Source organism: Plecotus auritus (assembly GCF_963455305.1).
Source record: "Plecotus auritus genome assembly, chromosome: 10".
Lineage (NCBI taxonomy): Eukaryota > Metazoa > Chordata > Mammalia > Chiroptera > Vespertilionidae > Plecotus > Plecotus auritus.
The window spans coordinates 42,442,737-42,458,510 of record NC_137785.1 but is presented as its reverse complement, the minus strand read 5'-3'; the positions used below and the strand labels follow the sequence as shown (position 1 = coordinate 42,458,510).

At 40.1% G+C, this 15,774-nt stretch overlaps 1 protein-coding gene across 4 annotated transcripts in view; it reads right to left on the bottom strand.

The window, feature by feature from the left end:
- The window catches only part of RFWD3 (ring finger and WD repeat domain 3), a 39,933-nt gene that overhangs the window by 16,255 nt on the left and 7,904 nt on the right, over positions 1 to 15,774 (bottom strand). For 3 of the 4 annotated variants that reach the window (XM_080645350.1, XM_080645351.1, XM_080645352.1), the window contains exons 3-7: positions 12,759 to 12,964; positions 8,233 to 8,303; positions 6,370 to 6,564; positions 6,182 to 6,273; positions 376 to 490 (exon numbers count right to left, since the gene is read on the bottom strand). In XM_080645350.1, coding sequence (XP_080501476.1) covers positions 376 to 490; positions 6,182 to 6,273; positions 6,370 to 6,564; positions 8,233 to 8,303; positions 12,759 to 12,964 — 679 coding nt within the window. The remainder of the gene's footprint in view (positions 1 to 375; positions 491 to 6,181; positions 6,274 to 6,369; positions 6,565 to 8,232; positions 8,304 to 12,758; positions 12,965 to 15,774) is intronic. The other variant, XM_080645353.1, reaches the window with a different exon arrangement.

Here is a 15,774-nt window from a genome sequence, read left to right as displayed (position 1 = left end):
TAAATCCTAGAGAATTGCTGTAGTTTTTGCAGTATTACAACAAGCAAATGAAAAAAATGAGCATAGAATCATAAACAATAGGGTTGAAAATTGTTTTTGTTTAAGTCATCATTTTACTGGTAGATGCAGGAAGATGAAAGGACTTAAGTTTTGAGTTATCTGGTTTAATCTTTTTAAAAATTCAGATCCCAATAGACTTACTCATAAAACATGTAAGCTTTGGACAAATGCTCTAAACAGAAATAAAGTCGGTCATGTTTACTTGCTGACAATTTTGATAAATCCTATTTGTATCTGAGATGAACCTTAGTAATATTTAGATTCCTTTTCAATTCCTATACAAAAAGTCATTTGGATTAGAAAGGGCAAACTTACCTGGACACGATTATGAAGCTTAGTGCATTCCTCAGTGAGGACCTGAAGTCGGAGCCGGCACTGCGCTGTTTCTAACTCTGCCTGCTTCCTTAGCATCTGCTCCTGTAATAAGGTACTAGAGAGGGAAAGCCAGCAAGAGGTAGAAATTAGGAAGGGTACTGAAGACTTCCCATCAAGGTAGCATAGTAAGTTCATGCTATGATACACTTTGCTGTAAATATGTCATGACTGAATAAAATATAACAAGAGAAAAATCTCAAATCCAGAAACAATACAGAAATGTAGCACGCACGGCTAAACTCACGAGCCTACTAGGTTTGGTGTTAAAGTAGGCAGTGATGACCAGGAGTTTTGGCTCCTTAAGCAATGAGGACTAAAAATTCAAAATGAGGGATCAGAACTAAGCTCACTATTTGAGTAGAGCCAATTATGAAAGCATAAAATGACATTTTAAAAGACTAAGGTTATCTGCTGGAGTAAAAGAAAAAACAAGCTACTAGATTAGACACTCAAATAACACTATAAAAAAGAGGCTAAAGTGAAAAACATAGGATGCATGTAACAGGAAAATGATAACAAAAGACCAATTAGAATTAAAAAGAATGATTAAGCATAAAGATAAACAATGCATAATGAAAGGCACATTCACCAAAAATAAAAATTATAAATTTGCATGTACCTAAAGACAATTTGAAAATATGAAATACAAAAAAAGGAGAGATTTCCACTTCAATGACACAGGATAGAAAAAAAAGATGAAAATTAGAAATAAAGGAATAAAGCTGCCCTATTTATTTCATGCAAAATTCAGGAGAACCTACAAACTATTAAGAGTCCAGTAAGGTGCTAGAATCAAGATCAAGAAAATGAGATTAATCACATTCCCCATATACCATATAACTGATCGGTAAATTAATAACAATAAAAAAATTCATTCACAACAGCAATTCTAACAATAGCAACCTAGGAATAAAGTTAAAGGTATGTAAGAACTTTATGAAGCAAAGTACACTTGTAAAAGACACAAGAAAACAGTAAATAATTGGAAGGATATTATATATTGTTCATGGCTGGAAAGACTCAAAATCATGAAGATCACATTTCTCAAGTTACTCTAAAAATTTAATGCAACTTTAATCAAGATATCAAAAGGCTTTTCCTGGAATTTAGCAAACTAATTTTAAAATTAATATGGACGAGCAAAATGCCAACAATAGCAAAAATAAAAAACCAACAAACAGCCGAAACCGGTTTGGCTCAGTGGATAGAGCATCGGCCTGCGAACTGAAGGGTCCCGGGTTCGATTCCAGTCAAGGGCATGTACCTTGGTTGCGGGCACATCCCCAGTGGGAGGTGTGCAGGAGGCAGCTGATCGATGTGTCTCTCTCATCGATGTTTCTAGCTCTCTATCCCTCTCCCTTCCTCTCTGTAAAATATCAATAAAATATATTAAAAAAAAAAAAAAACACAAAAAAACAAAACAAAAAAACCAACAAACATGTTTTTATTGATTTCAGAGAGAGGAAGGGAGAGGGAGAAAGAGAGATAGAAACATCAATGATGAGATAGAATCATTGCTCCGCTGCCTCCTAACATGCCCCCTACTGAGGATTGAGCCCAGAACCCTAGCATGTGTCCTGACCAGGAATCAAACCATGACCTCCTGGTTCATGGGTCAATGCTCAACCACTGAGACATACCAGCGAGGCAGTAAAGTCAATTTTAAGGAACAAAGTAGGAGGACATATTTAAGCTACAATAAATTATATATTGGAGAACTGGAGAAATAACAACCAGGCCTAGCTGGTTTGGCTCAGTGGAAATAGTGTCGGCCTGCAGACTGAAGGGTCCCAGGTTCGATTCTGGTCAGGGGCATGCATGTACCTTGGTTTCAGGCACATCCCCAGTAGGGGCTGTGCGGGAGGCAGCTGATCAATGTTTCTAACTCTATCCCTCTCCCTTGCTCTCTGTAAAAAAAATCAATAAAATCTATTAAAAAAAAAAAAAGAAATAACCAGATCACAGAACAAAAGAGTAGTCCATTCATACACAGAAACTTAATTTTAGACTTGACAAGAAAAAACTTATTTAATAACTAGAGGCCCAATGCAAGAAATTAGTGCAAGAGTAGGCCTTCCTTCCCCCGGCTGCACCGGCTTCCCTCTGGCACCCGGGACCCAGACTTCCCTCGAAGCCTAGCCTCCTGCTCTTTCCAGCTCCGTGGCTGCCGCCATTTCTGTTTGGGTTTATGTATCTTCTATCATTGAAACTTTGTAGCCTTGAGTGGAGGCCTAGGCCGGCAAGGGGAGGTGGAAAGCTTGGCTTCCTCCATTGCCGGGGAAATCCCTCCTGCTCTCTGTGGCTGTAGCCATCTTGGTTGGGTTTATTTGCATATTTGCTCCTGATTGGCTGGTGGGTGTGACAAAGTGATGGTTAATTTGCATATTACTCTTTTATTAGATAGGATTATGTTGTCACAGTGGTTATCCAAATACTAGATTTTAGATAGATTAAAAGCCTGTATAAAATGTTAAGACTTTTAAAGACCTTTAGAAGAAGATATTCTATCTTTATGACCTTGAAGCAGTGAAGACAAAAAAAGCACAAGAGACTGATAATCGCATTAAAATTAAAAGCTCATGTTCAAGAAAAGATTCCATAAACAAGTCAGAGACAAGCCACACACTGGAGAATTATTTGCAATGTATACAAATAAAAGAAAATTAGTATAGCCCAGTGGTTGGCAAACTGCGGCTTGCGAGCCACAGTTTGCCGCTCTGTTGCCTAATGAGTTTGCTGACCACTGGCTTAGGGGCTTAATCACAAGGAACAACAACAGCCTGTAATTATTGGAATTGAGAGTCTAGGTCAGTGGTCGGAAAACTCATTAGTCAACAGAGCAGCAAACCACATGAGGCTCGCAAGCTGCAGTTTGCCGACCACTGGTATAGCCCAACTGGTGTGGCTCAGTAGTTGAGTGTTGACGTATGAACCAGGAGGTCACAGTTTGATTCCTGGTCAGGACGCATGCCTGGGTTTTGGACTCAATCCTCAGTAGGGTGCATGTAGGAGGCAGCCAATTAATGATTCTCTCTCATCATTGATGTTTCTATCTCTTCCTCTTCCTTCCTCTCTGAAATCAATCAAAAAATGTATTTAAAAAATGAGTATAAGGAATACATGAAAAACTATCTACACTAATAAAAGAGAAAGATGCAAATCGACCGTACCTTCGTGACACCCACCAGCCAATCAGGAGTATGCAAATTAACCCAACAAAGATGGCGGGTTATTTTGCATACACAGGCACCGAGCGGCCAGGGGTGGGACTCTTGCATCGTTGCCATGGCAACGACACAGGCATTCCACACTGCCCCAGCCTCTCTGGGCTTCTGGGCAGCGTGGGAAAGCGGAAAGGCGGCTCCAGGCTGGAGCAAAGGCCAAAAGGCGGCTCCAGCCTGAGCGAAGGCGGTGCCGGCAGCCAGAGGAAGGAAGGCCCATTCTTGCACAAATCTTAGTGCATCAGGCCTCCAGTAAATCAATAAGAAACAATGTTTTGCTCGAAATGAGCAAAAGATATGAACACAATTTATAAAAAGTATGTTCATTAGTAACTGAGGAAATGCAACTTAAGTAAATACTACCTCACCCTGTGAGTCTGGCAAAATTAAGCCTGGCCCTAGCTGGTTTGGCTCAGTGGCTAGAGCACTGGACTGCAGACTGGAAGGTCCCGGGTTCGATTCTGGTCAAGGGCACATGCTCGGGTTGTGGGCTCACAATAGGGGGCATGCGGGAGGCAGCTGATCAATGATACTCTCTCATCATTGATGTTTTTATCTCTCCCTCTCCCTTCCTTTCTGAAATCAATAAAAATATATTTTAAAAAATTAAGTCTGATAATATAAAGTAGGCGAGGGCATGAAAAAATGAAAACTACCTTATATTGTTGCTGGTGGAAGTATAGACTGGTAACAGCTTCTAAGAAGAGCAATTTGACAATATCTAGTAAAGTTGAAATTACATGTGACCTACGCAATGCCATTTCTAGACTGAAACTCTTGCCCATCTCTCTATAACATGGCTTTTATTAACAAAAACTGGAAACCACCTTAACTGTCCACCAGCACAAAAGACACGTAAGTAAATTCTAACTAGAGAACTAAATATTATAAAGAAATTGAAATGAATAAACTAGAGTTACACATATCAAACATAACATTAAGGAAAAAAAAGCTACAGATAGAAAATTATAACCCAGTAGCATTTGCATAAAGTGTAAAAACATCCTAAATCATATATATATATATAGATCCTCTGGGTAAAAAGATAGAATTAAGGAGAACTTAATTCACAAGTAAGCTTTTATCGTATCTATAATATAACTGCCATCTTAAAATGCTGCAAATAAGTTTTGGTTGGAATGAATGAGATAAAAAAACACAAAGAAAATTAAAATCATCCGTAATCCCACTCCTCAAATGACTATCTGTAGTATTTTCTTTTTCTAGCTCACAAAAACATAATCACACTAATAATATACTTTCACAAGACAACATATTATATGCACTTCAATAGCAGTTTTAATGAAGGTGTAGCATTCCATCACATATGCCAGAGTTTACTCAACTCATTAATTCTCTTGGCTTGGATTATTAACAATGCTAAATGAAAAAACTCAGTAAGTAAATTTTTCCATACATCCTTAATTGTTTTAGAATAAATGCCTGAAGTAGAATTACTTTTAAAGCATACTGTTGAAGCACACTGGCAAGGGCTTCTCTAAATGGTTGTGCCTGTGTACTTTCTTACTGGTAGTATGTCTGAGAACCCATGTCACGGAACTCTCAGTGGTGAGTATAAAAATTATTTAATATTCTTAAAGCATATTTTAAATAGTGTTATTAGTGATTGTTCTTGAGCTTCCAAGAACAATTTATTTCATTGCACTACAGTGCAAAGCTTCATTTTTGAGTCTTCTGTATAGGGTGCTGCTGTAGGAGTTTTTAGGAACACCATAAGCAAAAAATGGCAAGAGACAGGCAGTAAATGTAATACCTTGGTTAGAATCTGGACAGGCTACAAAAAAACCCAGAATATCTTTCTGCTTGGATATGCTGCCCAAGCCAGGTATAAGGTATTATAGAGTTGTAGGTTTCTCTCTGGCTTTTCATTTCAAGAGGGCTTAAGACACCATGGTCTTGATCTCCACAGGTCATATTTACCAAAGGCTTAAGTCTTAGAGCTGATTCCAATGTCATGGGAATGCCTAAGTGCTCCTGCAGAAGGAACAGCTACTCCATTCCTTCTGAACCTACCTGTTCCAATTAACACACAATACTCAGGCTCTGAAAGCAGAGGCTTACAGGAGGTGCCAAGCACATACAAGGAGTAAGTGGCAGTCTTCTCCCTGCTGCCCTTTCATGTCTCTCTGCAACACTGGTTAGTACTCCGTATATTACAATAGAAGTTTTAAATTGGCAAACTAAAATTGAAAACCAATGTATTGACTTGTGTAACTGAGAAATTCATGGGAGTCTAACTTCAGGTATAGCTGAAACCACAATTATTTGTCATCTTGATCCTCATTTTTAATGCTGAATGGAAAGCAAACAATGCAGACCTCTTTGAGAAGATGATCAGATTTATGTTACAAATCACAATAAGAGGCAGATTGTTAACAATCCCTAGAGATCCCCAGTCACAGCCCAAGTAAAGCATCAGAACCACACTAAAAGTGACTCATACAACCTATTTCTACAAGGAACCAAAAGGGAACATTCCAGCGAGGCAGGTTCTTTTTACCTACCTTTTCATGCGCTCATGTTCACTAGTGTCCAAAGCTCTCAGGGTTCGGGCATAAAGGACAACAATGTCACTGTGCTTGGCTTTCTTGTTGCACTAAAGAGCCCAATAGGACACAATTAGTTGAGTTCCAGGAATCCTCCCGACTTAAAATGACTTAGCACATGCACAGCCCCTATCTACACTCCTTACCTGGGGGCATTTTCGGGTCGGTCCTTTGAGCCACTTAGAAATGCACCTAAACCCAAAGAGGTGCCCACAGCGTAAAGCAGAAAGCCGGTGATCCCCAGCATTAGTCCACTGTTCTAAACATATTGTGCAAGTGTCCCCTTCTTCCTCATCTGTAGAAACGGAAGGCAGGAGAAAACTGGACTTCTGGGGAGACTGCTGGATGTAAACAAGAATACATTCAAATGAAAGAAAATGCAAAAATCAATCTTGAAGAGGATGCACAACTATCAAATTAACAAAACCACACAAAAATTATACAAACCCAATTGAAAACACTGCAGAAAAACTACAACACATATGAATCACTTGTCATTCTTTCTAGAATGCAAACTAGTCAAATCTAACATAAGGCACAAAAACATTAGTACCCTTTGACCTTGAAACTCTTGGATTTTTTTTTCATTCAAATGAAGAAAAAGGGCTATCTTTACAAAGACACACACACACACACACACACACACACAAATTAACAGTTACTCAGATAACCAACAGGAAACAGTAAGTTTGTTATTTTTCCAAAATAAGGTTTCATAATCAACTCAAGTGGTTATAAAGTACTTGGTTCATGTGAATCAAAGAAAAATAACACAAAAACAAAATATAAACAGCTTATAAAAAATTACAAATGGTCAATAATTTTTTGCTTATAATTAAAAAAAAAAAGCAGCAAATTTTAAAAATGCAAATTTTTTCATCTATTAGATGGTATAAATTAATGTCTGATGACACCAAGCACTGTTAAGAGTGAGGGAGAAATGGGGAAGCTTACATATTGTTGCTGCAAGTAGAAACTGGTACAAATTTTCCAGAGGGCAATTTGGCATTATCTATTAAAACTAAAATACATATCTTTCCTTTGACATAACAATCTCTCTGCTAGGAATATATGTCACGAATACAGACACAAAATTTGCCAACACATTTCTACAAGGATATTCAGTGCAGCATGACTTATATTAGAAAGAGCCCTTGGCCAGTGTGGCTCAGTTGGTTGGGGTGCCATCCTGTATTCTGAAAGATTTTGGGTTCCATTCATGGTCAGGGCACCTACATCAAAGACACCCCTCAACTCCCACCATTCCCTTCCCCCACTTGCCCTCTCTCTAAAATCAATACATATATGCTTGGGTGAGGATTTAAATAAGTAAATAAAAAAGAAAAGGGAATGACCATAGTACACATAAAAGTTAACAAAAATTTTATTTATATGATGGAATACTATTATTAAGTTATTAATAAAAATAAGGTTCAACTTTATGTGCTGATAATAGAAAGCTCTCCAAAATGTAGTCGGTGGGAAAAGGAATAAAAACAAGATATAATATAATCCCACTTGTGTAAATTTAAAACGTTTTTACACATAAATTCACATGTACGTAAAATTTTTTTCTAGAGGGAAGAAATAAAAACAGAGACCATACACAAACATGCAAAAAGTAGATAAATGATGTTTTGGGATTGGCTAAGTCCACAATTAATGTAAATAACTTATATTAAGAACAATAATTTGTTATTTTTTAAATTAAAAATTGCTTATCACATAGCTATCACCTTCTGCCAGACAGTTCATAAACTACATTCCTATATATTATTTTAATTGATACTTAACCTTGTTAGACAGGACAAGTTACCCTCACATCTTCACCCACTACCCGCCAACCTTTTTTAAAACTAAGAGAAAGAAGTCACACAAATGACTAACTTAGATAAGATCTACTCCTAGACTTTCTGCCTATAAAGCCTGCAAGTTTTTCATTTTAGCCTGCAGTCTCCTTTCTAAATGAAAAATCCAAACCTTTTCATTTAAAAAAATGTTCACATTACCTGCTTGGGGAGTGTCTCTCTTCCACCACTACATGTAACTTCTTGCTCTGCTGAAACACCTCCTGGTTGTTCTGCCAAATCGTTTCCAGAAAAAACAGAATAGGTAATAACAAAAGAAGACATATGTCATAAGGTATCAGAGGCTAAGAGAGCCTGAACTCACCATTTCTAATTGGTAGTGTAACTGTAAAAGGGATGACAATTTTCCCAAGTAGCATCAGTGAATTTCCCCCCACTTATTTGACATATTTTCTAATATATATAAAAAGTAGACAGAACAGCTTAACTACCCATAGGTTCATATCACCCCATTTCAAAATAATCAATTATTTTTATAATCTTGTTCCAGCTTAGCCCGATTCCCATTATTTTCTTTTGGAATACTTAATAACAAACTCTTAAATATCATTTCACTTGTAAAAACTTTTGTAACACTAACTGATAAGGATTTACTTTTACATAACATTATTATTGTACCTCATAAAATTAACACTAATCCTCTAATACCTTTTAATACCCAGACACCCGGTTCATATTCAAAATTTCCCAACTGTATCTACTACAGTGAATTTATTCCAACCAGGATCTAAACAAGGTCTCCAAAATGAGCTTGATTGTTATGTCTCTTAAGTCATGGTTTTTCCTTCATAACAATTTTCCTTTACTCATTTTTATCCCCTCCTCGTCACTGATATATTGAGGGAGCTTGGTCATTGGTCTTATAAAAAGTGCTACATCCTGGATTTGTCGGTTTTCTTGTGGCACTGCTTACATTTCCTATAAACTGACAGATCCAGAGGCTTCAGTAGATTCAACTCTGGTTTTTGGGGAAGAGGAGGGGCAGCAAGATACTTCTTAGGTTGTGCATCTCTGATTATAGCACATCAGGAGGCTCATATTGGGTTCCGGTGTTATCAGTCTGACCCCTAAACTATCAGGGTCTTCAACAATCTTCCACACCTTCATTAATGGTCAAGGAGGTGATTTTTAATTTTTAGTCATTTTTCATGTAATTTTTCTTGGATTGCTTCTAGATTTTGAAGTACTCCTTATTTCTGGATTTTATCACTCATATACTCTTCTAATACCAAAATGGTTTCATTTTTTACCCTAGATCTCCAATCCACTTACTATATCCTGTTTTATAGTATAAGGAATGAATCTACTTTTATTGTTTTTCAGTTAGATATCCAGTTTTAACAAGAATTTAATTCTCTTATCCCCACTGATTTGAGATTTTCCCTTTACAAAACTAGATTTTCATATACATTTAGGTATTTTTGTAGATGTTCCAAATGTCATACATTTTAGATTTGAATGATTGCAAGGTAAGCAGTGAGATACTGCTTACCTTGTTCCTCTATTCCTTTCTGTAAACTGTGCAAATTAGTTATTATATCTAGAGTCTTAAATAAATTCATGTTTTTTGTTTTGCAACAATACTTCTTAGTGGTGTAGATATTTCTGACTATAGCATATCAAGAGGCACATAAGTTCTGGAGATTTTAGCCTGGTCCCTCTAGAAAAAGAATTCCATTAACCTTTCAACCGAATAACTTTAGGATCCATTGATGATCTTTACCTGCATACATTGTTTTATTAGGAGCCACAAAATGACCCCCCTCCCCATCATTTCTGCCATTACTAGGTAACACTTTTATTTATTTACTTATAAATATATTTTAATTGATTTCAGAAAGGGACAGGGAGAGAGAGAGACAGAAACGTCAATGATGAGAGAGAATCATTAATCAGCTGCCACCTGCATGCCCCCTACTGGGGATCGAGCCCACAACCCCGGGCAATCAAACCCGGGACATTTCAGTCCGCAGGCTGATGCTCTGTCCACTGAGCCAAACCAGCTAGAGTGGTAATTCTTCTATTTAAAAAATCTCCCTTTGGCGTGGGTGGGAGGGATACAATGGCAGAACAGAGAGTTTTTAGGGCAGTGAATATGCTCTGTATATTAGAATGATGGTTGTTCAAACCCATAAAATGTGTAACACCAAAAGTTAACCCTAAAGTAAACTATGGACTTCAGGTAATTATGATATACTAGAGGCCCAATGCACAAAGATATGTGCAATGGGCCTTCCTTCCCCTGGCTGCCGGCACCACCTTCGGTCTGGCCAGAGCAGCCTTTCCGCCTTCACGCTGCCTAGAGGCCAGGAGCAGCTGGGGTGGTACAGAAAGCAAGTGTCCCACCCCGCCCAGCAGTGCCTCCATATACAAATTAACCCAACATTTTTTTGTTGGGTTAATTTGCATACTCACGCCTGATTGGCTGGTGGGTGTCGTGAAGTTACAGTCAATTAGTATGTTACTCTTTTATTAGGTAGATAACAAATGCATCATTCTGGTGAATGATGCTGATAATGGAGAGGCAGGCAATGCATGTGCAGAGATAGAGGGTATGAGAAATCTCTGTATCTTGCTCTCAATTTTGTTGTGAACCCTACTTTTCAACTACTCTAAAAGAAAGTCTTTAAAAACAACCCTAAAACCTCCTTCATTAATTATTATTATTATTTTAAAATTTCTTTATTGATTAAGGTATCACATATTTGTGATCATCCCCCCATTCCCCTCCCGAACCCTTCCCCACGCATGCCCCCACCCCCGTTGTCCGTGACCACTGGTTAGGCTTATATGCATGCATACAAGTCCTTTGGTTGATTTCTCCCCCTACCCCCACCCTCCCCTACCTTCCCTGAGGTTTGACAGTCTGATCGATGCTTCCCTGTCTCTGGGTCTGTTTCTGTTCATCAGTTTATGTTGTTCATTATTTCCCCTAGACTTCATCAATTATTTGGTTTTCCTGAATACAGTTCACACAAGGAAAGGCAAGATAAATGTTTACTCCTTTATTTTCCAGCTTTCAGACTAATGAGTTAGGGCTCTTATAATTTATTAAAATGACTGACAAACAAGTTTGTTTTTATTGATTTTCTTTGAGAGAGAGAAACATCAATTTGTTGTTCCACTTATTTATGCATTCATTGGTTGATTCTTATATGTGCCCTGACCAGGGATGGAACTGCCAACCTTGGTATATTGGGACAACACTCCAACCGAGCTACGTGGCCAGGGCAATAAATGAGGTTTTTAAAAAATACATAATTATGGATTTAATGCATTTCAACCTATTTAAATACAAATACACACTCATTATTCTTTTTGATGCTCAAACTGTCCTATTTTATTTTACGTCACTAAGAACACTTTCTAGGTTGTTCTTATGATATAACTCTATGAGAATTGCTTTCTAGCCTAATAAGATACCGTAGACCAGCCTTGGGCAAACTACGGCCCGGATCCGGCTGTTCTATCCGGTTCTCTTGCTCTCCCCTCCACTCCTTTACTTTGAATTTATATTAGTTCACACAAACACTCCATCCAGGCTTTTGTTCCAGCCCTCCGGTCCAGTTTAAGAACCCATTGTGGCCCTTGAGTCAAAGTTTGCCCACCCCTGCCATAGACTCATATTTGAGATTCCTATCCTGGACCTGGAAAGCCATTTCTCCAAAAGGCCCTGGTTCCATTTAGTGAGAAAAACCCACAATCTGGGGTATCAGAGGGTTTTTAATGTAAGCAAGACATATGCTTTAGGGGTCTCTGCCCACCAGTTGCTAAATAAAGTTCCATTTGCACAATACATAACATTATACTAGGACTTAAAAAGTAGAAGACTAGATAGGGCACTGAATTTACAAAGCTTTTCTTTAAAAACAATCAAACAAACAAACAAACAAAAATCTACTTCCTTCTCAGATGTCTAAGAAAATGAAAGGGAATATAAAATGTCATTACACATTGATACACATTGATTTGTCATTACAAAATGATTCACTGGGTCACAAATCATATTAAATTGCAAGTCAGATCAAATCCTCTCTATATAATTATGGCCAGTGAAAGCTGCACTATAAAGCAGAAATCTATAGCATTTGCAGGGGAAAAGAAAAAGTATCAAAACACGTATCCAGAGACTCTAGCCTTTTGAAGTCTGAATATTTTTTGTTAATCCTCACCGGAGGATATTTTTTCCACTGATTTTTAGAGAGACTGGAAAGGAAGGAGGGGGAGAGAGAAACATCAATCGGTTGCCTCCCGCAGGTGCCCTCACCAGGGGTGCAAACTGCAACCCAGGTATATGCCCTTAACTAGGAATTGAACCGAAGACCCTTTGGTACACGGGCTAATGCTCTATACCAGGGGTGGGCAAACTTTTTGACTCGAGGGCCACAATGGGTTCTTAAACTGGACCGGAGGGCCGGAACAAAAGCATGGATGGAGTGTTTGTGTGAACTAATATAAATTCAAAGTAAAGGTGCAGAGGGGAGAGCAAGAGAACCCTCCGCTCTTTCGGCTCCGCGGGCCGGATAGAACAGCCGAACGGGCCGGATCCAGCCCGCGGGCCGTAGTTTGCCCACGGTTACTCTAAACACTTAGCCACACCAAGCCGGGCTGGAGTCTAAGCTTTCTATATATTAGCCTTGTGAATCCAAACCTGAATAAACACTCACCTTCTAAAATGGCAACTTCAGGTTCGTCTGTCTGCACAACCACCTCTTCATACTCTATGGAACTTTCATTGTCAGAATCAGAATTACTTGGTACCTGCAAGTCTTCAGATCCAGGATTGCTAGCCCCTGAATCATGAGAAGTAGTTGGCAAAGAAGGTTGGCTCCTGCTCACTTGAAAGTAAGCATCCAATGGTGGTGCTCTGGACCTATTTATGAATAAAGGCAATAGAATGTACAATAGGCCACCATCATAAAAATAACCCAATGTGATTTGGAGGCAAATCCTAGTCATTTGAATCCATCTCCTGGCCCTTAAATGCTGCCTTTGAACAAAATAGCAGAATTAGGCAGATGCTGGCTGGTCTGTATACTCTCTTCCACTCAATTATATTAGCCCACACTGAAGCTCGACTCTTCTACTAAAAGCTAATCCTACTATACTGGCCCCTTTGGCTATGTGTTAATACCTTTTAAAAGATATGACTCAGAAGTCTGTCAATATTAGAGGGTTGGAAAGAGAAAGTGGGCATGAAGAAAAAGGGCCGTTGGTCAAATATGGTCTCATGGATTCTGCTGCTACAGGTTAGGCAGATCAGGCCTTTTGGGATACAGAATGAAGTCTGGCTCAGCCATCGTTTCAGCTCTTATTTTAAGACACTAGAGGCCCAGTGCATGAAATTTGTGCACTCGGGGGGTCCCTCAGCCCGGCCTGTGCCCTCTCGCAGTCCCGGAGCCCTAAGGGAACATTGAGCCTGGCTTCTGGCTGAGCAGCGCTCCACCTGTGGAAGCGCACTGACCATCAAGGGGCAGCTCCTGCTTGGACCGTCTGCCCCCTTGTGGTCAGTGCGCATCTTAGCAACCAGTCATTCCGCCAAAGGGCTGAAACCGGTTCTCTGACATCCCCTGAGGGGTCCTGGATTGCGAAGGCCCAGGCCAGGCCGAGGGACCCCAGCATTGCACAATGGGGACCAGGGAGGGATGTAAGCAGTTAGCCAGCTGGGGAGGGATCACGGGAGGGCTCCAGGCATGTCTGGCCTGTCTTGCTCAGTCCTGATCAGCCGGACCCCAGAAGCAAGATAACTTACTGGTCCACTGTGTGCCCCTTGGTGGTCAGTGCATGTCATACTGAGCGGTTGAGCAGCCTTAGCATATCATTAGCATATTATGCTTTGATTGGTTGAACGGACAACTGGATGATTGGACACTTAGCACACTAGGCTTTTACTTTTTAAAAAAATATATTTTATTTATTATGGAGAGGAAGGGAGAGGGAGAGAGTTGGAAACATCGATAAGAGAGAAACATCAATCAGCTGCCTCATGCACACCCCCTACTGGGGATGTGCCTGCAACCAAGGTACATGCCCTTGACCAGAACCGAACCCAGGACCCTTCAGTCCGCAGGCCGATGCTCTATCCACTGAGCCAAATCAATTAGGGTAGCACACTAGGCTTTTATTATATAGGACTACAGGCCCAGTGCACGAAATTCGTACACGGGGGGTGGAGGGGATGCGGGCAGTTGGCCAGCCGGGGAGGGATCGTGGGAGGGCTCCAGGCGTGTCCGGCCTGTCTTGCTCAGTCCCAATCGGCCGGACCCCAGAAGCAAGCTAACCTACTGGTCCACTGTCTGCCCCTTGGTGGTCAGTGCATGTCATAGTGAGCAGTTGAGCAGCCTTAGCATATCTTCAGCATATTACGCTTTGATTGGTTGAACAGACAACTGGACGACTGGACACTTAGCACATTAGGCTTTTATTATATAGGACTAGAGGCCCGGTGCACGAAATTTGTACATGGGGGGGGGGAGGTCGTCTCCTCAGCCTAGCCTGCACCCTCTCCAATCTGGGACCCCTAGGGGGATGTCCGACTGCCGGTTTAGGCCCAATCACATCCCTCTCACAATCCGGGACCGCTGGCTCCTAACTGCTCACCTGTCTGCCTGCCGGATCACCCCTAACTGCCTCTGTCTGCCGGCCTGAACTCCCCTAACTGCCCCCCCTACCGACCTGGTCACCCCCAACTGCCGCCCCTCCCCCCTTGCTGGCCTGGTCACCCCTAACTGCCCCTCCCCCCACCAGCCTGGTCGTCCCTTATTGCCCCCCCTGCCAGCCTGGTCGCTCCACGCAGCCTGCTGTTCAGTTGTTTGGTCATCCCTCACTAACCCCCCTGCCGGCCTTGTCGCTCCCCGCAGCCTGCTGTTCAGTCATCTGTCTAGTTGTTTTGGTCATGGCGGCTTCTGGCTTTTTATATATTAGGATTATTTTTCTTCTCAAGCTTAATATCTGCTTAAGGTTAAAAACACAACATTATCAAAAAAGAACTCAAGATGAGGAGAGTTGGGAGCAGATTTAACATTCCAATTCATTCTGGCTGGCTGAGTTTTAACCATAACCACTTTTATATCTCAGTTTTTCTCATTTTCAAGGTAGCAAGCCATACTCCACCCAGAATTAATGACATTTGATATTAAAAACCTAAAAGGTGTTCTGAACTTTAGAACATACTACCAAGCTAATAATCACAAAGTATTAGTGAAAGGTGACCTACTTTAAGTTTTAATAACTGTTTTTATGACATTAAGATATATTATTACCCAGAAACATTAGTGGAGATTGCTCATGCAGAAAACTTTTGATTTCTCATAGGATTGCTAAAATTTATGACTAACTAGGGCTTTCTATTAAAAAAGTGGATGATTGCCCTAACCGGTATGCCTCAGTGGATAGAGCTTTGGCCTGCGGACTGAAGGGTGCCAGGTTTGATTCTGGTCAAGGGCATATACCTTGGTTGCGGGCACATCCCCAGTGGGAGTTGTGCAGAAGGCAGCTGATCGATGTTTCTCTCTCATCGATGTTTCTAACTCTATCCCTTTCCCTTCCTCTCTGTAAAAAAATCAATAAAATATATCTTTAAAAAAATGGATGATTAAATGGAACAAAATAAACACTATTTAGTATCCCATTCAATAGATAGAAGATTCACCCTTATAAGAAATGTGAATAAATTAAAATAAG